Here is a 22258-nt window from a genome sequence, read left to right as displayed (position 1 = left end):
TGCAGTGAGCCGAGATCGCGCCACTGCACTCCTGCCTGTGCAATAATCCCTGGATTCAAAAAAAAAAAAAAAAAAAAAGAAATGAAAAGAAATGTATCTGAAACTCTCCAAGCTTCAATTTGCTAATCTGAAAAATTGAAATAGCGGTACCAACCTCACAGAGTGGCTAATTTAATATAGTGCTATTTGCAAGGGATAATTTATCGAACCTTTAGGCGTTGTTCTAGAGTACCTATTAGGTCACTGAACTCAAAACCTTAGGAGGGAGTTTCGAGTTTATGCCCATTTTACACAAGGACGCGTTGGCAGGCGATACTGCTGTTCATGGGATCTGTAAAGAGTGAAAAAGGAGTCTCAGCTCTCAGTAGAGTTCACAGGCTCTAGGGTTTCTGCTGGAGGTGAGAACACTGTGCAGGGAGGCACGAAAGCGGGCATCAGATGGTGCAAAGCGACGCTGGGCCCAGCTCGGCGGCCAATGGCTCCCTCCGGTGGCCGAAGCGAAGAGCGCAGCTGGATCGGGCGCGAAGAGAGGATCCCCGCAGCCTGTCAGGGGCAAGGCTGGAACCCGGTGGAGGTTCTAGGGCTTTGAAAGGTTGGAGGACTAGGACTCCAGAAGTCCCCGAACGAAGCGGGCCGGAGTTCCAGGTGACGCACCTGGCTCAGGTGTCGCAGCCCCGCCCACCTCCCGGCCGCCTTCCGCCGTCCTCACACGCCCCCTTTAGGAGGGTGGCTGCTCCCGACACCTCGGAGCTCGGACTGGAGTCCGGTCCCCGCGGCCACGATTGTTTGCACTTAAGTGATGGAGGCTCCGAGACCCGCGGCCCACGCCCTGCCGGGGACGCTTGTCTGCAGGGCTGCGTTGCAACCCCGGGCGCACGTGGAGCTGGAGCCGCGCAGGCTAGGGGAGCGCACAGAGGGTCGGGCTTCCCCGGGCGCGCCCACGGGGCGGGGCCGAGGACGGGGACCAATGGCGCGCGCGTGCTGGTGGGGGTGGGGACAGGCTCCGGGCCTGGCATCCCGGTAGCCGCAGCTGTCTTTTCCGGCCCCCGTGCGCTCTCCGCCCGAGGTGGAGCCCCCCGGCTCGCGGGGATCCCCCGAGCGCTGCGTCCTGCGGGTGGGTGAGTGAGTGCCCCGCGGTCCCCGAGATGTGGGGTGCATCTGGCCGGGGAGAAGGAGATCTTGGCTCCTTTGCACCCCAGCGGGCGCAAAGGGGCAGGAGCCCGGGTTGGGGGAGGAGGAGGAGGACCCGGGGACCTTGTGTCGCTCGGTGGGAGCCTGTCTGTGTTTCTGTTTTGCTAGTCGAGGGGTGTGTTTGGGTTGGTAGAGTTTGTAGGGGGGGTGCCTCGTGTGGATGGGAGGAATCTGGGGAGGCTAAGGCGAGGGGAGGGGGTTGAGATGGGTTGAGGGAGAGGATTGACGGAGGGTGGGGTTTTGAAAGAGTTGGAAGTTTCTTGGGTGCGGTGATTGCATGGGGGGTCTCGGTAGGGGCAGCTCAGGACACCAAAGGAGAGGATGGCGAAGGCTCTCCTGCCCACAACTTACTTCCCTTTTGGGAGATTTGCTTCCTCTTGCATTGCTAGTTAAGGAAGGAGAGGCTGGAGAAGCCTGTGCCGTCAGAGAACTTTTGCCCCTTTGCAGAACCGGTGCCATCCCTAGTCTCAGGAACATAGGGGAAGGGGTGGCCCCCAGGAGCCGGGAGTGGCCCTGAAACCCTTGCTGACAGGTTTGGGGTACCACTTTTTTTGTGGAGCAGTGGCTGGTACCATTTGCAGCCCCATGGGCTCTTTTTAGTTGCTGGTAAGCAGGGTGTGGGTGCGTTCCTGTTTCCTTGTGGTTGTGTCTTTTTTTGTTTTTTTCTTGAGACAGGGTCTCGCTCTGTCACCCAGGCTGGAGTGCAGTGGCGTGATCTCGGCTCGCTACAGCCCTAAGCCTCCAAGACTCAGGCGATTCTTGTGCCTCAGCCTCCCAAGTAGCTGTGATTACAGGCATGCACCTGCATGCCTGGCTAATTTTTTTTGTTTGTTTGAGACAGTCTCACTCTGTCGCCCAGGCTGGAGTGCAGCGGCGCGATGTTGGCTCACTGCAACCTCTGCCTCCTGGGTTCAAGCAATTCTCCTGCCTCAGCCTCCCAAGTAGCTGGGACTATAGGCATAAGCCACCACGCCTGGCTAATTTTTGTATTTTTAGTAGAGACGGGGTTTCACCATGTTGACCAGGGTGGTCTCGAACTCCTGACCTCAGGTGATCCGCCCACCTCGGCCTCCCAAAGTGCTGGGATTACAGGCGTGAACCACTGAGCCCGGCCAATTTTTGTATTTTTAGTAGAGAGCAGCTCTCTCTTTTGGGGAGGCTTCGGGATATTTGATTAGTGGTCTTTGGGGGTGGGTGGGCTCTGTGGGGCTGCTTTTGATGCAACATAATCTCCTTTGCAGGTCACCTAACCCATTTGTGTCTTCCTCTACCTGTGCTCAGCCATGGCCAGTGAGAGCTCACCTCTGCTGGCCTACCGACTCCTGGGGGAGGAGGGGACTGCCCTCCCTCTCAATGGGGCCGGGGCTCCTGGAGGGGCATCTCCCCGGAAGCTGTCCACCTTCCTGGGTGTGGTGGTGCCCACTGTCCTGTCCATGTTCAGCATAGTTGTTTTTCTGAGGATTGGTGAGTGGGTTCTGGGGCGGGTGTGGACTGACTGTAGTATAGGAGGACATGATGGGGAGAGGTGGAGATGGGACTGGGATGAGAGTAGGAAGGGGGACCCAAGAGAAGTGGTTGGCTAAAGGGTTTGGGGAGGGGCTCCCTGTGGGCTTGCATTTAGCTCCACCCTGGAGCTCTGCAGACCCAGGGGGTGGGGGATATAGGGTGTGCGCCCCTGTGACCTGACTCGCTGCTCCTGCCTCAGGGTTCGTGGTGGGCCATGCTGGGCTGCTGCAGGCCCTGGCCATGCTGCTGGTTGCCTACTTCATCCTGGCGCTCACCGTCCTTTCTGTCTGTGCCATCGCCACCAATGGAGCCGTGCAGGGGGGCGGAGCCTACTGTATCCTCCAACATCAATGGACTGGGGTCTGGGCTGTTCTGCCTGCTCGGGAGGGTGTGGAAGGGGCCATTACCTTTGTTGGCTCAGGGGCGAGACAAGTGTTTTTCTTCATTCTTAAAATTTTTTGCCGGGCGTAGTGGCTCATGCCTGTAATCCCAGCACTTTGGGAGGCCGAGGCGGGCGGATCACGAGGTCAGGAGATTGAGACCATCCTGGCTAACACGGTGAAACCCTGTCTCTACTAAAAGTACAAAAAAAAAAAAAAAATTAGCCAGGTGTGGTGGCGGACACCTGTAGTCCCAGCTAGCAGGAGGCTGAGGTAGGAGAATGGTGTGAACCTGGGAGGCAGAGCTTGCAGTGAGCCAAGATCGTGCCATGCACTCCAGCCTGGGCGACAGAGCGAGACTCCGTCTCAAAAAAAAAAAAAAAAAAAAATTTTTTTATGTTGGGTGCGGTGGCTCATGCCTGTAATCCCAGCACTTTGGGAGGCTGAGGTGGGCGGATCACTTGAGGCCAGGAGTTCAAGACCAGCCTGGCCAACATGGTGAAAACCTGTCTCCACTAAAAATACAAAAATTAGTTGGGCATGCTGGCACTTGCCTGTGATTCCAGCTACTCGGGAGGCTGAGGCACGAGAATCACTTGAACCTGGGAGGTGGAGGTTACAGTGAGCCAAGATCGCATCACTGCACTCCAACCTGGGCAGCAGAGCAAGACACTGACTCCCAGACTGCAGTGCAGTGGCGCCATCATAGCTCACTGCGGTCTTGACTTCCTGGGCTCAAGTGATCCTCCTGCCTCAGCCTCCTGAGTAGCTGGCACTATAGGCATGAACCACCACCCCTGTTTAATTTTTAAATTTTTTGTAGAGATGGAATCTTGCTATGTTTCCCAGGCTGGTCTTGAATTCCTGGCCTCAGGTGATCCTCTTGTCTCAGCCTCCCAAAACACTGGGATTACAGGCGTCAGTCACTATGCCTGGCCTGGCAGGGCAAGTTTTAATAAATGTGCAGCAGGCAGGCTCGTATAATGAAGGAGATCAACATTGCCCTACATGTTAATGCCAATTTCTAGTCTAACAATCTCATCTGTTAGGCAGTGATTGTTTTACAGATGCAGAAACTGGCACTCAGAGGGTATGAGTGACTTGTGCAAAGCCACATGGCTGGGGCCTGGCTGCACTCAGGTTAAGTGCTTGGAGCTATGGCAACTTCCTCACGTCCATTTCAGTCTCTTTTCCCTTAATGCTTCCACTTTCAGTCATGATCAGCCGTACACTGGGGCCCGAGGTCGGGGGCAGCATTGGGCTCATGTTCTACCTGGCTAACGTCTGTGGCTGTGCCGTCTCCCTGCTGGGACTGGTGGAGTCTGTGCTTGACGTCTTCGGGGCCGGTCTGTGCTCTGTCCGATCTGGGCAGTGCTGCGGGTTTGCAGGGTCTGGGAGTGTGGGATCATGAGGGAGAATGTCCTCTACAGGAGAGGGGCAGACTGAGCCATTACCTTGGCTTTCTGGAGCTTCTGCTGTGTGGCCAGCATCATGCAGGAGATGTGGACATCTCTGAGATTGTCCTTGCCTGCAGGGAGCTTGGATCTAATCGGAGAGACCAGGCTAAGATTCTTAAAATTGACAGAGACCACCAGGGAGAGCTAAGATGCTGGGATGGAGCTAAGAGGGAAGTGGGGAAGGTGGTCTCTCTGACAGCAGGTGGGTAGAGGGGGCTTGTCTTGCTTTGGGTCATGGTTGGGGCTGGGTACCTTCTTTTTTTTTATTTTTTATTTTTTTATTTTTGAGATGGAGTCTTGCTTTGTCACCCAGGCTGGAGTGCAGTGGTACGATCTCCCCTCACTGCAACCTTTGCCTCCTGCGTTCAAGCGATTCTCCTGCCTCAGCCTCCTGAGTAGTTGGGATTACAGGCACTCACCCCCACGCCTGGCTAAAGATTGTATTTTCAGTAGCGACGGGATTTCACCGTGTTGGCCAGGCTAGTCTCGAACTCCTGACCTCAAGTGATCTACCTGCCTGAGCCCTCCCAAAGTGTTGGGATTACAGGTGTGAGCCCTGGCGCCCTGCCCCCCCTTTTTTTTTCTTTTTTCTTGAGGCAAGGTCTTACTCTGTCACCCAGGCTAGAGTGCAGTGGTACCATCTTGGCTCAATGTAACTTCTGCCTCCCGGGCTCAAGTGATTCTCCCACCTCAGCCTCCCAGTAGCTGGGACTACAGGCATGCCTCCCCACGCCTGGCGAATTTTTGCAGTTTTTGTGGAGTTGGGGTTTCACAATGTTGCCAAGGCTAGTTTTAAACTCCTGGACTCAAGTGATCCTCCCACCTCAGCCTCCCAAAGTGCTGGAATTATAGGCGTGAGCTGCCCACCATGCCCGGCTGGTGGGGTGCCTTAGGATCGGGCCTTCTAACTCTGTCCCTACCTCTTTCCAGATGCCACAGGGCCCAGTGGGCTCCGGGTCCTGCCCCAGGGCTACGGCTGGAACCTGCTGTATGGCTCCCTGCTGCTGGGCCTTGTGGGTGGGGTCTGCACCCTGGGAGCTGGCCTCTACGCCAGGGCCTCATTCCTCACATTCCTGCTGGTCTCCGGCTCCCTGGCCTCTGTGCTTATCAGCTTTGTGGCTGTGGGGCCAAGGGACATCCCCTTGACCCCTCGGCCTGGCCCCAATGGCTCCTCCCTGCCACCCCGGTTTGGCCACTTCACCGGCTTCAACAGCAGTACCCTGAAGGACAACTTGGCTGGTGAGCTGGGCACTGCCGTGGCAGGAATCTCGGGGCGAGGGGTGGGCAAGCATCAGGGCTGGGCCCTTAAAAATCTCTGGATGAGCACAGGTGTCAGAGGGAATGGTGGGCAGGAGGTCTGGACTGCAGAGCAGTGCAGTTTAATTCAGGCCTGTCTAGCATGTGTTTGGCCAGCGGGGCAGGAGGAAGCCCACAGAACAGTCCCTGCTTTAGAGGAACTTGTGTTCTAGCTGAGGAGAGACGTGCATTTAGGAATCAGTTAAATAGCACAGTAAGGCCCAGCATGACTTTAACAGATCAGGATCTCCCAGGAGTGGAGAGAGGGAGGCCTGACTATGGGCTGGGGAGGGCAGGAGCCAGGGAGCTGGAGGTAGCCTGAGATAGATGGGTGGGGGATTCAGTCAGGAGCCGGGAACAGAGAGAGAAAGCATCTCAGGGAAGAGCTGGAGACTGGGTGTGGGGGCTCACATCTGTAATCCCAGCATTCCGGGAGGCTGAGGCAGGAAGATCACCTGAGGTCAGGAGTTTGAGACCAGTCTGACCAACATGGTGAGACCCTCTCCCCGTCTCTACTAAAAATACAAAAATTAGCTGGGCACGCTGGCTTGCACCTGTAGTCCCAGATACTCAGGAAGCTGAGGGAGAATTGCTTGAACCTGGGAGGTGGAGGTTGCAGTGAACCGAGATTGCACCATTGCACTCCAGCCTGGGTGACAGAGCGAGGTTCCATCTCCAAAAAAAAACCAAAAAACCAAAAACCATAAAATAAAAATACAAAAATTAGCCAGAGGCAGTGGTGCACTCCTGTAGTCCCAGCTACTCAGGAGGCTAAGGCATGAGAATCGCTTGAACCCGGGAGGCAGAGGCTGCAGTGAGCTAAGATCGCCACCCCTGCACTCCAGCCTTGGCTTCAGAATGAGATTCCATCTCAAAAAAAAAAAAAAAAAAAAAAAAAAAAAGTGTGCGGTGGCTCACGCCTGTAATCCCAGAACATTGGGAGGTTGAGCTGGGTGGATCACCTGAGGCCAGGAGTTCGAGATCAGCCTGGCCAACATGGTGAAACCCCATCTCTACTAAAGTTACAAAAATTAGCCAGGCGTGGTGGCGGGCACCTGTAACCTCAGCTACCTGAGAGGCTGAGGCAGGAGAATCGCTTGAACCAGGGAGGCAGAGGTTGCAGTGAGCCGAGATCACACCACTGCACTCTGGCCTGGGTAACAGAGCGAGACTCCGTCTCAAAATAAATAAATAAATAAATAAATAAATAAAAATTAAAAAGTTAGATGGGCATGGTGGTGCACACCTGTAGTCCTAGCTACTTGGAAGACTGAGGCAGGCGGATCGCTGTAGCTCAGGAGGGAGAGGTTGCAGTGAGCCACTGTACTCCAGCCTGGGTGACAGAGCGAGATCCTGTCTCTAAATAAATAAATAAATTTATAAATAAATAAATAAATAAAAGAGTATGGATTAGGGTCTGGAGGGAGGAATGTCAGAGCATTAGGGGGACGTGGCAATGTGTCTGGCTGACCCAGGGCCAGTGCAGGGGCAGGCTGGTGTCTTAGTGAGTACAGTGCAAGGGGACTGTGGGAATGTGCGGAGAGGGTGGCTAAGAGGCCTGGATCCCCAAGAGTGATGCTGATGCCCTCTCCTGCCTGGGACGATCCTCCTAGCTGGCTACGCTGAGGACTACACCACAGGAGCCATGATGAATTTTGCCAGCGTCTTTGCTGTCCTCTTTAACGGCTGTACAGGCATCATGGCTGGGGCCAACATGTCAGGTGAGAGTCCCTGCCTGCTGCCTCCTGGGGGTTTGGGGCTGCCACCGTGAGGGACCCAGGGGGACGGTGGGAGGGCTGACCTCGCTCCCTCTGCTCCCCCCTCTCCAGGGGAGCTGAAGGACCCCAGCCGGGCGATCCCTCTGGGCACGATCGTCGCTGTCGCCTACACCTTCTTCGTCTATGTCCTGCTTTTCTTCCTCTCCAGCTTCACCTGTGACAGGTGTCTGGGGAGGGACAGGGGTGGAGTGTCGAACAAGATTGGTGCATCTGGGTCACCAAGGGAAGCACAGGCTGGGGGACTGGGGAGCAGAAACCCAGCTTGTTGGAGTGGAGGGAAAATAGGGGGAGGGTAGCTACCAGCGATTGACAACCTGTAGTCAGCAGCTGCCATGGACCCAGTGCTGTTGTAGGCACTTAGCTTGCAAGTGAGAGTGGCTAGTGACTTTCTACCCAGTTTGCATTTCCACAAATATTTGGCCTTTTGTGCATATACCGTTAGGTATGACAGCCGGGTGCGGTGGCTCACACCTGTAATCCCAGCACTTTGGGAGGCTCAGGCAGGAGGATTGCTGGAGCCCAGGGGTTCCAGACCAGCCTGAGCAACATAGCAAGACCCTCCCCCCAAATACAAAAATTAGCCAGGCGTGATGGCAGATGCTTGTAGTCCTGGCTACTTGGGAGGCTGAGGTGGGAGGATTGCTTGAGTCCAAGAGGTCGAGGCTGCAGTGAGCTATGAGTATAGCACTGCACTTTAGCCTGGGGGTTGGAGTGAGACCTTGTCTCTTAAAAAAAAGAGAAAGGAATGACCACTGAGTGATTAAATCCAAGGCCGCCCAATGAATACCAGGCATATCCCTTTAGCACATTTGATATCTGAGTCTGATCCTTAAGATCAGGGCTGGAGATTTTCCTACCCCATGACACATGATCATCTGTGTCCAACTTTCCCTCCTTCCTAGGACCCTGCTGCAGGAAGACTATGGGTTCTTCCGTGCCATCAGCCTGTGGCCCCCACTGGTGTTGATTGGAATCTATGCCACCGCGCTCTCAGCATCCATGAGCTCGCTCATCGGCGCCTCCCGCATCCTCCATGCCCTGGCCCGGGATGACCTCTTTGGTGGGTTCTCTGCCTCCTTGCTGGCTCGGAGCACGCCCTCCCTTGTCTGTTTGTCCATCACCGTTAGGCCCTGGCTGATGTGTCTGCTATGGATTCTGTTTTTCTAGGAGTGATCTTGGCGCCGGCCAAGGTTGTGTCCCGGGGCGGAAACCCCTGGGCGGCTGTACTGTATTCTTGGGGCCTGGTGCAGGTGAGCCTTCTTCTTCAAGGGGCCCTTTCCCTCACCCCACCAGCTGGCAGGATGGGGGCGCAGTTAGATGCAGGCTGGAAGACAAATGCAAAGGCAGATGTGTATGCACTTGGCGGTGCACTGGCACTCTGCAGCGTTCACTGGCACTTTGTGGGGTTCACCAGCACTTTGCAGGTTGCCCCAGTGCTTTGCAGGGTTCATTGGCACCCTGGGGGGGTTCACTGACACTTTTTGGGGTACATGGGCATTTTGCAGGGTTCACTGACACTTTGTGGGGTATATTAGTATTTTTCAGGGTTCACTGGCACTTTGTGGGGTGCCCCAGCACTTTGGGGGATTCACTGGCACTCTGTGGGATGTACCAACACTTTGTGGGGTTCACTGACACTTTGGAGGTTTGGTGGCACTCTGTGGGGGTGCACTGGCCCTTTCTGGGGTTCATTGACACTGGGGGTACACCGGCACTTTGCAGGGCTCATGGGCACTTTTCAGGGTTCATCGACACTTTGGGGTGCACTGGCCCTTTCTGGGGTTAATTGACATTTTGGGGTGTGCTGGCACTTTGCATGGTTCACTGGTACTTTCCAGGGGTTCACTGACACTTTGGGGGTACACTGGCACTTTCCGGGGTTCATTGACACGGGGGTCACTGGCACTTTTAGGGTTTAATAGCATTTTGGGGGTTGGGTTCATTGACACTTTGGGGGTGCACTGGCGCTTTGCAGGGTTCACTGGCACTTTCTGGGGCTCACTGACACTTTGGGGGTACACTGGCACTCTGGTGTTCACTGGCATTTTGGGGGTACACCGGCACTTTGGATCAATGGCACGCCTCTTGGCCTCTGCCCAGCTGGTGCTCCTGGCCGGGAAGCTGAACACGCTGGCTGCCGTGGTCACTGTCTTCTACCTGGTGGCCTATGCCGCTGTGGACCTGTCCTGCCTGAGCCTGGAGTGGGCCTCAGCCCCCAACTTCCGGTGAGAGACTCAGAGGCCTTTGTCCCCAGAGAGAAAAAGGAAGGAATGGGAAAACGGGGAGGACTGAGGCTCAGGCGTGGGGTTGGGGACAGCAGCCTCGGGTGCGGCCAGCCCTGAGTTTCTGTCTCTCCTCCCCTCCATGCCCTCAGCCCCACCTTCAGCCTGTTCTCCTGGCACACCTGCCTGCTGGGGGTGGCCTCCTGCCTGCTCATGATGTTCCTCATCAGCCCTGGTGCGGCCGGTGGCTCCCTGCTCCTCATGGGTCTCCTGGCTGCCCTGCTCACCGCACGAGGAGGTCCCAGCAGCTGGGGCTATGTCAGCCAGGCCTTGCTTTTCCACCAGGTATCCCCGCGGAGCTGGCGGGGTGGTGGGGAGATGGGAGGTGGTCAAATAACCCCCTCTCTCTTTGGCTGGAGTTGGTGTTCCCGTCCAGGAGGCGCTGAACAGGGCTGTGTATTTGATCCTGCCACTTCCCCATCACCTCACCCATGTACCCAGGTGCGTAAGTATCTGCTCCGGCTGGACGTCCGGAAGGATCATGTGAAGTTCTGGCGGCCCCAGCTGCTGCTCCTGGTGGGGAACCCCCGGGGCGCCCTGCCTCTGCTGCGGTTGGCCAACCAGCTTAAGAAGGGGGGGCTCTACGTGCTGGGCCACGTCACCCTGGGAGACCTTGGTGAGCTGCCCTCCCACTCATTCACTCACTCCCATCCTTCTTTCCCCCTACCTTTTTTTTTTTTTTTGAGATGGAGCTTCGTTCTGTTGCCCAGGCTGGAGTGCAGTGGGATGATCTTGGCTCACTGCAACCTCCACCTCCCAGGTTCAAGTGATTCTCCTGCCTTAGCCTCCTGAGCTGGGATTACAGGCACGCACCACCATGCCCAGCTTGTTTTTGTATTTTTAGTAGAGAAGGGGTTTCACCCTGTTGGCCAAGCTGGTCTCGAACTCCTGACCTCAAATGCTCCACCCACCTCGGCCTCCCAAAGTGCTGGGATTGTAGGCATGAGACACCATGACCAGTCCCCCTCCCCCTGTTTTTTTTGAGACAAGGTCTTGCTCTGTCACCCAGATTGGAGGGCAGTGGTGCCATCATAGTTCACTGCAGCCTCAACCTCTTGGGCTCAAGCAATCCTCCTGCCTTGGCCTCCTGAGTAGCTGGGACTACAGGCGTGAGCCCCTAGGCCTGGCTAATTTGTAGAGATGAGGTCTTTTTATGTTTCCCAGGCTGGTCTGGAACTCCTGGCTCAAGCAACCCTCTCACTTTGGCCTCCCAAAGTGCAGGGATTATAGGCATGAGCCATGACACCAGCCCCTCTTCCCATTTTAATTTTTATTTTTTTATTTTTGAGACAGAGTCTCGCTCTGCTGCCCGGGCTGGAGTGCAGTGGCTGGATCTCAGCTCACTGCAACCTCCGCCTCCCAGGTTTATGCCATTCTCCTGCCTCAGCCTCCCGAGTAGCTGGGACTACAGGCGCCTGCCACCTCGCCCGGCTATTTTTTTGTATTTTTTAGTAGAGATGGGGTTTCACCGTGTTAGCCAGGATGGTCTTGATCTCCTGACCTCGTGATCCGCCCGTCTCGGCCTCCCAAAGTGCTGGGATTACAGGCTTGAGCCACCACGCCCGGCCCCTCTTCCCATTTTATTTCCTTCCCCATGACCCCTCCAAGCAGCCACAGCCCTGCCTTGGCGCATCTGTGATTTGGACTCTAGGAGACATTGAGTTTGGCCAACACTGGCTACCTTCCTTTCCTTATCTTCTCTGTAGACTCCCTCCCCTCGGACCCTGTACAGCCGCAGTATGGGGCATGGCTCAGCCTGGTGGACCGGGCCCAGGTGAAGGCTTTTGTGGATCTAACTCTCTCACCCTCCGTGCGCCAGGGGGCTCAGCATCTGCTGCGAATCTCCGGCCTTGGTGAGCTGCTCCTCCCTGGATGCCCTTGGCCCTCCTCTGTGGCCACTTCACATCTCCGCTCTCCGCCCCTAGAGAGTCAGCCGCAGATTGCAAACTGCAAAAGGACCTTATAGTTGAGAGCAGATAAGACGGTGCTCAAAGATAATAGCCTCAGACAGTGTGTGATAAAGTCTAATAGGAGATGCTAGGGACTGGCAATGCTGTTGCGGTTTTTTTTTTTTCCTTTTTTTTTTTTGAGACGGAGTCTCGCTCTGTCTTGCCCAGGCTGGAGTGCAGTGGTACAATCTTGGCTCACTGCAGCCTCCGCCTTCCAGGTTCAAGTGATTCTCCTGTCTCAGCCTTCCGAGTAGCTGGCTGGGATTACAGGCGTGTGCTACCACGCCTGGCTAATTTTCGTATTTTTAGTAGAGATGGGGGTTTCACCATGTTGCCCAGGCTGCTCTTGAGCTCCTGACCTCAGGTGACCCACCCGCTTTGACCTCCCAAAGTGCTGGGATTACAGGCACCTGGCCTTTCTTTCTTTTTTTTTCTGACCCAAAAATTGGGGCATGGGCACTGAAGAGTGTATTTTTGGGGACAATGGAGCATTATTTGAATCTCCAGCTGCCTCATCAAATCAGGTGGTTTTTAACCACCAGCGTTCAGAGGAAGGCATGCCAGCCACTATGCACTGATATGGCCGGCAAAGGTTTTGCGGAGAGATGGTAATTCAGCCAGGCTTTGAAAGGGGTTGGGATGTAGAAGAAGTAACGTGTCTCCCCCACCCCGCCCTGACCCGAAGCCACAAAGGATGCCAGAGGCTGTGTGGGGCGGACGCTTGTGGATGGAGCAGTGAATTCTCAGCTTTTAGCGCTGAGGCCACCGGGGTTATCTATGCTCAGTCACTGCCTTCTCCCTTAATCCTGGACCAGTACCTGTCACCAAAGTGCATGCTTCCTTCTCTATTCAGAGTCTGGCTGAAGTTCAACAGTGTTGCACATTGCCCAGTTCAGTGTAAATCAGAACCCTGGAAAATACTCAGGAGGGGGCATGACTAGTTTATTTTGCAAGATCAGCTGGAGTTCACACCTGCTGAGATGTGCTGGGGTGTCGCCAAGCATCATTGACCCACAGAGTGTCTGAGAGCCTGGTCTTCACTTTTTGTGCAGAGACCACAATGCTCATGAAAGTTTTCCTGTGGAAGATACCAGGTCGGTGCAAAAGCAATTGCGGTTTTTTTTTTTTTTTGGACAGGGTCTCACTCTGTTGCCCAGGCTGGAGTGCAGTGGCACGATGTTGGCTCACTGCAACCTCTGCCTTCCGGGTTCAAGTGCTTCTCCCATCTCAGCCTCCCAAGTAGCTGAGACTGCAGATACACGCCAGCATGTCTGGCTAATTTTTGTATATTTTTAGTAGAGATGGGGTTTCACCACATTGCCCAGGCTGATGTTAAACGTCCGACCTCAGGTCCGCCTCCGTCTCCCAAAGTGCTGGGGTGCCATTTTAATGGGAAAAAAAAAAACCGCAATTACTTTTGCACCAACCTATTCCAATAAAAGGAAAAGTATTTCCTTTAAATGGTGGATTCTCCTATCATAGAAAATTTGACTTATGGGTTGAGCAATGTTTGCTTCATGAGAAGGGGTCTTGGAAGACGTCTCTGCGTCTCCCTGTAAACTCAACCTGGTTCAAGGGGGCAATTATCCGATTCCACATGGGTTGTTCAAACATTAAGAACCAAGAGCTTGTCAGCAGGGACTTGGAGCATTGTGGTTGGCACATGCCCAGCTCGGTGGCTCAGAGTGTGGCCTCTCATGCTGGGTGGAGGCGGATTGCGTTGACCTACCTGCCCCAGTACCTACCAGCCGTGAGCCTGTGGGCAAGTGACTTCATCGCTTGGTGCTTTGGGTTCCTTATCAGTAAAAAGAGGAGACTAAATAGTACCTACCTCATAGCATTACTTCAAGGTTCAAATAAGTTAAAATACAAAGTGCTTTCTATAGGACACAGCCCCTGGTAAGCGGATACCATGCAATGAACCACCACGATTAGGGTTTTACGGTAAACACTACTAGGGTTAGGGTTTACTGCAGTAAACATACTGGGTAGCCCTGGTTCTTTTTTTTTTTTTTCTTGAGATGGAGTCTTGCTGGAGTCTCACTCTGTTGCCCAGACTGGAGTACAGTGGTGTGATCTCAGCTGACTGCAACCTCCACCTTCCGGTTTCATGCAATTCTCATGTCTCAGCCTCCTGAGTAGCTGAGATTATAGGCACCCACCACAATGCCTGGCTAATTTTTGTATTTTTAGTAGAGACAGCATTTCACCGTATTGGCCAGGCTGGTCTCAAACTCCTGACCTCAGGTGATCTATGTGCCTCAGCTTCCCAAGCTGCTGGGATTACAGGTGTGAGCCACTGCGCCCTGCCTGGTCCATTTTCTCATCTTTCCATAGCAGAGTCTGGGACGCTATTACCCTGGGGATTCAGGTCATCAGCTTGGCTGATCAGGGTGTCTGGTTTGCACAACTGAGTCAAACTCGCATCTCCTACCATGAAACAGATGCCCCGCTAGAAGCCGGGAGTGGACAGCGTCCTACTCTCTCCGCAGAATTGGAGTGCTCATTAGTGGCAAGAATCCTAATGCGAACTTTGCCTGTTTAAGTGGAGGAGATTAGTCACCGAGATAATAAAATAAATGCATGTGAAAGTGTTTAGGAAAAATGAAAAGTCATTATGCAAATGTGCAGAATGTTGCCGTGAGAGCCCGTACACAGTGGGAGTGTCATACCTATGGCTGACACTCATTGCTGTCAGCGTGTGGGAGCGTGGTGTAAACTTAGCCTGTGAGCCTGACTCCTGTCTGTTCCTGCCTTCCCCACTCTGCCCCCAGGTGGCATGAAGCCCAACACGTTGGTCCTGGGTTTCTACGATGACGCCCCACCGCAGGACCATTTCCTGACGGACCCGGCTTTCTCTGAGCCTGCAGACAGTACCAGGGAGGGCAGTTCCCCAGCTCTGAGTACCCTGTTCCCTCCTCCCCGGGCTCCTGGGAGCCCCCGGGCTCTCAGTCCCCAGGACTACGTGGCCACGGTGGCCGATGCCCTCAAGATGAACAAGAATGTGGTGCTGGCCCGGGCCAGTGGGGCCTTGCCCCCTGAGCGGCTGAGCCGGGGGTCTGGGGGCACCTCTCAGCTGCACCACGTGGACGTGTGGCCCCTCAACCTGCTGCGGCCCCGGGGTGGGCCTGGCTACGTGGACGTCTGCGGCCTCTTCCTACTGCAGATGGCAACCATCTTGGGCATGGTGCCCGCTTGGCATAGCGCCCGGCTCCGGATCTTCCTGTGCCTGGGGCCTAGGGAGGCGCCTGGGGCGGCCGAGGGGCGGCTGCGGGCGCTGCTGAGCCAACTGAGGATCCGGGCTGAGGTGCAGGAGGTGGTGTGGGGCGAGGGGGCTGGGGCTGGGGAAACCGAGGCGGAGGAGGAAGGGGACTTTGTGAACAGTGGGCGGGGAGATGTGGAGGCAGAGGCCCTGGCACGCAGCGCCAACGCCCTGGTTCGGGCCCAGCAGGGGCGTGGCACAGGAGGAGGGCCGGGTGGGCCGGAGGGTGGGGATACCGAGGGCCCCACCACAGCCCTCACCTTCCTGTACTTGCCTCGGCCGCCCGCCGATCCCGCCCGCTACCCCCGATATCTGGCGCTACTGGAGACTCTAACCCGAGACCTGGGCCCCACGCTGCTGGTTCATGGGGTCACCCCAGTCACCTGCACTGATCTCTGATGCCCCTGCCTCCAGGGCTGGGTAGAGAGGGCCCAGGCAGGTGGCCCATCCCGATCCTGAGGAAGAGGAGGAGGAAGAGGAGGAGGAAGAGGAGGAGGAGGAGGAGGAGGAGGAAAGCACTGTGTCCCGTGGCCCTGCCCTTGGGACGTGGAGCCCACGGGAGGTCTGAAGGGGATCATGCCACCTCCTTTGGCAGAGGGACTCCAGCACACTAACTCTGGGCGCCTGTCCCCACCGTGCAGGGGAGGGAGTCCGCAGCCTCCCTTCACTGGTGCCTTGATGCTAGGGGCCAGGCCTCCGTGACTCTGGGCTACCTCAGTTTCCCCATTTTGGCCAGACTCACCGGCCCACTGGGGTGGTGATGTTTTCGTTCTGTTTTATTTTTCTAACTCTGCTGACCATGAATAAAAGACCAAAACACTACAGGCTGGCTGAGCAGTGCTGGTGGGTAGCTGAGAGGGAGCGGGTGGGAAGGGAGAGCTCTGCAGAGGGGTGGAGATCGGAGTCTTCAGTCTCCCGCAGTGAGGCTGCCACGTGCAGGGCTGGGGCGCGGGGCCTGGACGCATCCGTGGACTTGGAGGCTGGCCCGGGCCTGCACCTCCCATCCCCAGCTGCCCGCAGCCCCCAGTGACTTGGGCTCCCCGGGAGAGCCCTCCCCTCTCGGCAGGAGGGGGCCGACTCGGGGAGAAATGGCAGTTTAGGGCCTAGGGGGCCACGTGACCCTCCCCCAGGAATGTGGTGACGTCATCGGGGGCGTGGTCGTCCCCAAAATTAGGGAGGAAGAGCTAAAAAAAAAGACAGAAAAAGTTTTCTTTTCTGGAGTCCCAAACGAGGTGCGGGACGGAAGAGGGGTTGAAGGCCAGAGGTCCGGGGCTTCAAGACCGCTGTCTGGAGTACCCCTGTTCCAGGCCATGTCGGGGCCCACCTGGCTGCCCCCGAAGCAGCCGGAGCCCGCCAGAGCCCCTCAGGGGAGGGCGATCCCACGAGGCACCCCGGGGCCTCCACCGGCCCATGGAGCAGGTAAGGCAGCCCTTGTGAGACAGAAGAGCTACCCGGCTGTGGCGCTCACCTCTGTCCTCCAGCTCCAGCCTCCCGCCCTGCCTGCTTCCTCTTACCCCTTCCCCAAGCCGGGGGGAACAGCCGCCTGCGCTCTCTTGGGACCCTAGATTTGGGGGAGGAGGTAAGGAGGAGCAAAGAGGGCAGCTCCCCAAATGCACACCCCTCCTGTCCTCCGCCACCCCACCTTTGATCTCTCTTCCCTCAACCCAGCACTCCAGCCCCACCCCAGGGTCAATTTTTGCCCCCTCCCATCTGAGCAGTGTTACCAGGCCCCAGGGGGACCGGAGGATCGGGGGCCGGCCTGGGTGGGGTCCCACGGAGTACTCCAGCGCACGCAGGTGAGAACTGGGATTGCGGGGTGGGATGTGCGGCGTCCCTAGAACCGAGTCTGGGGGACCCAGGACAGGAGAAGGCCTATGGTGATTTGCATTCTTCCCTGCTCTGGCTTCATCCTCAGGGGCTCCCTGCAGACAGGGGGGGCCTTCGCCCCGGAAGCCTGGATGCCGAGATAGACTTGTTGAGCAGCACGCTGGCCGAGCTGAATGGGGGTCGGGGTCATGTGCCACGGCGACCAGAGCGACAGGTGACTCTGCCCCTCCTCCCCATCGGCACCCTGCCCCCTTCTCTGGACTCTCAGACCCAGCCCGACCCCCCGATGTATGTGATGTGCACCTCAGCATGGAGGAAGCACGGCTGCAAGTACCAACATGTCAGCCACTTGAGGACGGGACCTTGCCAAATGCAAAAGCCTGTGCTTCCCCACACCCAGGGTCATTTCCACAAATGTGGGTCCTGGAGTGGGGGCCTTGCTTACGGCTTCTGGCCTGCGTTTCTCCTTAGGCATACGAGCCCCTGCCACCTCCTGTCTACCGCACGGGCTCCCTGAAGCCGAACCCAGCCTCGCCGCTCCCAGCGTCTCCCTATGGGGGCCCCACTCCAGCCTCCTATGCTACTGCCAGCACCCCAGCTGGTCCAGCCTTCCCCGTACAAGTGAAGGTGGCACAGCCAGTGAGGGGCTGTGGCCCACCCAGGCGGGGAGCCTCTCAGGCCTCTGGGCCCCTCCCGGGTCCCCACTTTCCTCTCCCAGGCCGAGGTGAAGTCTGGGGGCCTGGCTATAGAAGCCAGAGAGAGCCAGGGCCAGGGGCCAAAGAGGAAGCTGCTGGGGTCTCTGGCCCTGCAGGAGGAGGAAGAGGAGGCGAGCACGGGCCCCAGGTAAGCCCTGGGGAACTGGGATTTCAGGTCCTACAGGCAATGAATGGGACACTGATTGGGTGGGATGGCTGGTGGTGTTTTAGGGGGCTGGTTTTTTTTTTGAGACAGAGTTTTGCTCTTGTTTGCCCAGGCTGGGGTGCAGTGGTGCCATCTTGGCTCACTGCAACCTCTGGCTCCCGGGTTCAAGTGATTCTCCTGCCTCAGCTTCCCGAGTAGCTGGGATTACAGGCATGCACCGCCACGCTCGGCTAATTTTTGTATTTTTAGTAGAGATGGGGTGAGCCACCACGCCTGGCTAAGGGGCTGGTTTTGGAGCAGAGTCAGAGGTCTGGGATGTGGAACAGGTAAGGGCAGGGCCGTGGTATGGGGGAGCAGGATAGAACTGCTCACTGGGGCCAGGTACAGTGGCTCACACCTGTAATCCCAGCACTTTGGGAGGCTGAGGCGGGTGGATCAGCTGAGGTCGCGAGTTTGAGACCAGCCTGACAAACATGGAGAAACCTCGTCTCTACTAAAAATACAAAATTAGCCAGGCATGGTGGGGCGTGCCTGTAATCCCAGCTACTCGGGAGGTTGAGGCAGGAAGATCGCTTGAACCTGGGAGGTGGAGGTTGCGGTGAGCCGAGATTGCACCATGGCACTCCAGCCTGGGCAACAAGAGCAAAACTCCGTTTCAAAAAAAAAAAAAAAAAGAACTGCCCACGGGCCCCTGGGCTGAGATGTTCTCAGATGAGCTTTCTAGCTGGAATTGCCTGGCCACCTTCAGGGACATTACATCAGTCCCCAGTCTTTTTGGCACCAGGGACCAGTTTTGGGGAAGACAATTTTTCCATGGACTGGGGAGGGCGATGGGAGGGGGATAGTTTCGGGATGATTCAAGCACATTACATTCATTGTGCACTTTATTTCTGTTATAATAATAGAACATAAAATATATATAATTGTTTCGTTATATATTACAATGTAATATATAACAATGTAATATATAACAACGTAACATATAACGAAACAATTATACAACTCATCATCATGTAGGATCAGTGGGAGCCCTGAACTTGTTTTCCTGCAACTAGACGGTCCCATCTGGGGGTGATGGGAGACAGTGACAGATCATCAGGCATTAGATTCTCATAAGGAGCTCACAAGCTACATCCCTCGAACGCACAGTTCACAATAGCGTTCACACTCTTATGAGAGTCTAATGCCCTGCTGATCTGAGAGGAGGCGGAGCTGAGGTGATAATGCAAGTGATGGGGAGTGGCTGTAAATACAGATGAAGCTTTGCCCATTGCTCACCTCCTGCTGTGCAGCCCAGTTCCTAACAGGCCATGGCCTGGGGGTTGAGGACCCTGGTATTACAGCATCAGGAACTAGAGTAGGACCGAGCCCCTGATTCCCACCTTCCAGGTGCACCTGAGCCAGCCTCCAGAGGATGAGCTGGACAGGCTGACGAAGAAGCTGGTGCACGACATGAACCACCCGCCCAGCGGAGAGTACTTCGGTGAGCTGAGGCTGTGGAGCGGGTGGGGCGTGGGAAGGGAGGCTGGGAGACAGAGGCGACAGTGGCTTCCTGGGTCTGTGAAGACTGATGCTGTTTCTCCCTATCCTCAGGCCAGTGTGGTGGCTGCGGAGAAGATGTGGTCGGGGACGGGGCTGGGGTTGTGGCCCTCGATCGCGTCTTTCATGTGGGCTGCTTTGTGTGTTCTACATGCCGGGCCCAGCTTCGGGGCCAGCATTTCTATGCCGTGGAGAGGAGGGCGTATTGCGAGGGCTGCTACGTGGTGAGTGGCTGGGGCTGTGGGGAGGGAGTCAGCGACTGGATGCAGGGAGCTTCCATCCAAGGTGGGAACTAGAGCATCCAAGCCCAAAGGAGGAACGGTGCTAAAAGCCAGGTGACTGAAAGTGATGTACAAACAGAGAGGAATTCTGCAAGTATCAAGCAAGTAGCTTAACACTGGTGGCTGGAGGGAAGGATGCAGCTCTTACAAGTGTGGAGCGTCTTACAGTTAAAGAGAATGTGTTAGATTCCCACGACACCCCTGTGAGGCAGGTATTACTACTGATTCCTGTTCCTCTTTTTCTTTCTTTCTTTTTTTAATTTGAGACAGAGTCTCGCTCTGTTGCCCAGGCTGGCACAGCGGCACGATCTCTGCTCACTGCAACCTCAGCCTCCCCTGGTTCAAGCGATTCTCATGCCTCAGCCTCCCGAGTAGTTGGGATTACAGGTGCCCACCACCACATCCAGCTAATTTTTGTATTTTTAGTAGAGACAGGGTTTTACCATGTTGGCCAGGCTGTTCTTAAACTCCTGGCCTCAAGCAGTCCGCCCACTCTGTCCTCCCAAAGTGCTGGCATTACAGGCGTGAGCCACTGCACCCAGCCTGATGCCTGTTTTTCTCATAGTGGTTAAATACTGTGTGTAGTGCTGGGACCTGAACTCAGATCTGGTCAAGTCTGCCTTTCACCGAATTACATGCAGGGGGCTGCAGAAATTAGATGGCTGGGTTGCTGGGGTGCCTGTTGTGCTGCCATGGCTCCCGCCTGCTCCCAGACCTTCCTGCCTTCCTTCCCACAGGCCACCCTGGAGAAATGTGCCACATGCTCCCAGCCCATCCTGGACCGGATCCTGCGGGCTATGGGGAAAGCCTACCACCCTGGCTGCTTCACCTGCGTGGTGTGTCACCGTGGCCTCGACGGCATCCCCTTCACGGTGGATGCTACGAGCCAGATCCACTGCATTGAGGACTTTCACAGGTCAGGCCCAGGCTCCACCTCGTCTCACAATGTCTGACCTTTCCTGTCTCTTTCATCTCTTCATGCCCCAGGACTGTCTCTTCCTGTTTCCCACCCCTGGCCCTCCTTCATTCTTTGTTATTGTTATTTTTTAGAGACAAGAGTTTCACTCTGTTGCCCAGGCTGGAGTGCAATGGCAAATGATCATAGCTCACTGCAGCCTCCACCTCCTGGGCTCAAGTGATCCTCCCACCTCAGCCTCCTGAGTATCTGGGACTACAGGTGCACACGCCACCATGCCTGGCTAGTTTTCTTCGTTTTTTGTTAGTTTTTTTTTTTTTTTTTTTGAGATGAATTCTCACTCTGTCACCCAAGCTGGAATGCAGTGGCAGGATCTCAGCTCACTGCAACCTCTACCTCCTGGGTTCAAGTGATTCACCTGCCTCAGCCTCCTGAGTAGCTGGGATTACAGGCGTGTGCCACCACGCCTTGCTAATTTTTTTTTTTTTTTGTATTTTTTGTAGAGACAGGGTTTCATCATGTTGGCCAAGCTGGTCTCAAACTCCTGAGCTCAAGCGATCCACCTGCCTCGGCCACCCACAGTGCAGGGATTGCAGGCGTGAGCCAGTCATCTTCTGTTTTTTATTAAAGACATGGTCTTGCTGTGTTGCCTAGGCTGGTCTTGAACGCCTGGCATCAAGTAATCCTCCTGCCTTGGCCTCCCAAAGTGGGGGCACTACAGGCTAGAGCCACTGCACCTAGCCTCTCTCATTCTCTTTGACATCATCCCTTCCCCAAGACCTAAGGTCATACCTCTGGCCTCCCTGAATCCCTCCTATGCCCCACCTTCTCTGGGTTCCATTGTTGGTGCCCTGCAACCCCAAGGCTTGATGGCCTTCTTGGTTCTCTTCCCCCGCAGGAAGTTTGCCCCAAGATGCTCAGTGTGCGGTGGGGCCATAATGCCTGAGCCAGGTCAGGAGGAGACTGTGAGAATTGTTGCTCTGGATCGAAGTTTTCACATTGGCTGTTACAAGTGTGAGGTCAGGGGCCCCCAGCACGTGCAAGGGGCTGGCAGTGTCTGCGGTGCTGGGTAGAGCACGAGACGGGGAACACAGAGATCTGGGGCTGATGGAAATCTGTTGCTTCTTTCTTTCTTTCTTTTTTTTTTTTTGAGATGGAGTCTCGATCTGTGGCCCAGGCTGGAGTGCAGTGACACGATCTTGGCTCACTGCAACCTCCACCTCCCGGGTTCAGGCGAGTCTCCTGCCTCAGCCTCCTGAGTAGCTGGGATGACAGGTGCTGGCCACCAGGCCTGGCTGATTTTTGTATTAGTAGAGACAGGGTTTCACCATATTGGCCAGGCTGGTCTCGAACTCCTGACCTTGTGATCCGCCCGCCTCAGCTTCTCAAAGTGCTGGGATTACAGGCGTGAGCCACCGCACCCGGCCAATTGTTGCTTCTTTTTCAACAGGAGTGTGGGCTGCTGCTCTCCTCTGAGGGCGAGTGTCAGGGCTGCTACCCGCTGGATGGGCACATCTTATGCAAGGCCTGCAGCGCCTGGCGCATCCAGGAGCTCTCAGCCACCGTCACCACTGACTGCTGAGTCTTCCTAGAAGTACCTGCTGGGTTCTCAGTTCCAGTTCCCATCCTTCGATTGATCACCCTCCCTGACATCCACCTGTATGACTTCATCACCAAATGCTGTCTCCTCTTTCTCCAATCAAGAAATAATAATCCCTCGAGTTTACAAAACA

The 22258-nt window shown here is 55.7% G+C and overlaps 2 protein-coding genes across 6 annotated transcripts; both read left to right on the top strand.

Annotated features, from left to right (window-relative positions):
- Positions 1–982: 982 nt before the first annotated feature.
- On the top strand, positions 983–15926 carry SLC12A9 (solute carrier family 12 member 9). Of its 3 annotated transcripts, none has more exons than XM_025378015.1 (14): positions 983–1118; positions 2433–2655; positions 2897–3031; positions 4292–4423; positions 5465–5773; positions 7444–7551; positions 7660–7771; positions 8511–8668; positions 8776–8858; positions 9709–9833; positions 9983–10175; positions 10332–10506; positions 11597–11743; positions 14614–15926. In XM_025378015.1, the coding sequence occupies exons 2-14, from the start codon at positions 2475–2477 to the stop codon at positions 15498–15500; spliced, it is 2745 nt and encodes a 914-aa protein (XP_025233800.1). In that variant the 5' UTR covers positions 983–1118; positions 2433–2474; the 3' UTR covers positions 15501–15926. The 3 variants fall into 3 exon arrangements, with proteins under 3 accessions (XP_025233800.1, XP_025233801.1, XP_025233802.1); XM_025378016.1 differs by having other exon boundaries at positions 999–1114; positions 14614–15552; XM_025378017.1 differs by lacking the exon at positions 14614–15926 and adding an exon at positions 14180–14433 and having other exon boundaries at positions 999–1114.
- Positions 15927–16245: 319 nt separating this feature from the next.
- TRIP6 (thyroid hormone receptor interactor 6) lies at positions 16246–22258 on the top strand. Of its 3 annotated transcripts, none has more exons than XM_025378022.1 (9): positions 16246–16520; positions 16770–16897; positions 17017–17142; positions 17400–17771; positions 19179–19272; positions 19383–19552; positions 20347–20525; positions 21424–21544; positions 21976–22258. In XM_025378022.1, exons 1-9 carry the CDS (start codon positions 16412–16414, stop codon positions 22105–22107), a joined length of 1431 nt encoding a protein of 476 aa, XP_025233807.1. In that variant the 5' UTR covers positions 16246–16411; the 3' UTR covers positions 22108–22258. The 3 variants fall into 3 exon arrangements, with proteins under 3 accessions (XP_025233807.1, XP_025233806.1, XP_025233808.1); XM_025378023.1 differs by having other exon boundaries at positions 16313–16520; positions 16820–16897; positions 17030–17142; XM_025378021.1 differs by having other exon boundaries at positions 16306–16520; positions 16820–17142.

The sequence above is a fragment of the Theropithecus gelada genome, chromosome 3, assembly GCF_003255815.1.
Source record: "Theropithecus gelada isolate Dixy chromosome 3, Tgel_1.0, whole genome shotgun sequence".
In the NCBI taxonomy this organism is placed as follows: Eukaryota; Metazoa; Chordata; class Mammalia; order Primates; family Cercopithecidae; genus Theropithecus; species Theropithecus gelada.
This window is presented reverse-complemented; position numbering and strand designations above follow the sequence as displayed.

Bases quoted from the DNA above. Each gene is read 5' to 3' on its own strand.
- SLC12A9 (XM_025378015.1), top strand. From the start codon at position 2,475: ATGGCCAGTGAGAGCTCACCTCTGCTGGCCTACCGACTCCTGGGGGAG. The intron at 5,774-7,443 runs GTGAGCTGGGCA...CGATCCTCCTAG, and splicing joins CCTGAAGGACAACTTGGCTG to CTGGCTACGCTGAGGACTAC. The intron at 8,859-9,708 runs GTGAGCCTTCTT...GCCTCTGCCCAG, and splicing joins ATTCTTGGGGCCTGGTGCAG to CTGGTGCTCCTGGCCGGGAA.
- TRIP6 (XM_025378021.1), top strand. From the start codon at position 16,412: ATGTCGGGGCCCACCTGGCTGCCCCCGAAGCAGCCGGAGCCCGCCAGA. The intron at 17,772-19,178 runs GTAAGCCCTGGG...CCCACCTTCCAG, and splicing joins GAGGCGAGCACGGGCCCCAG to GTGCACCTGAGCCAGCCTCC. The intron at 19,273-19,382 runs GTGAGCTGAGGC...CCCTATCCTCAG, and splicing joins GCCCAGCGGAGAGTACTTCG to GCCAGTGTGGTGGCTGCGGA.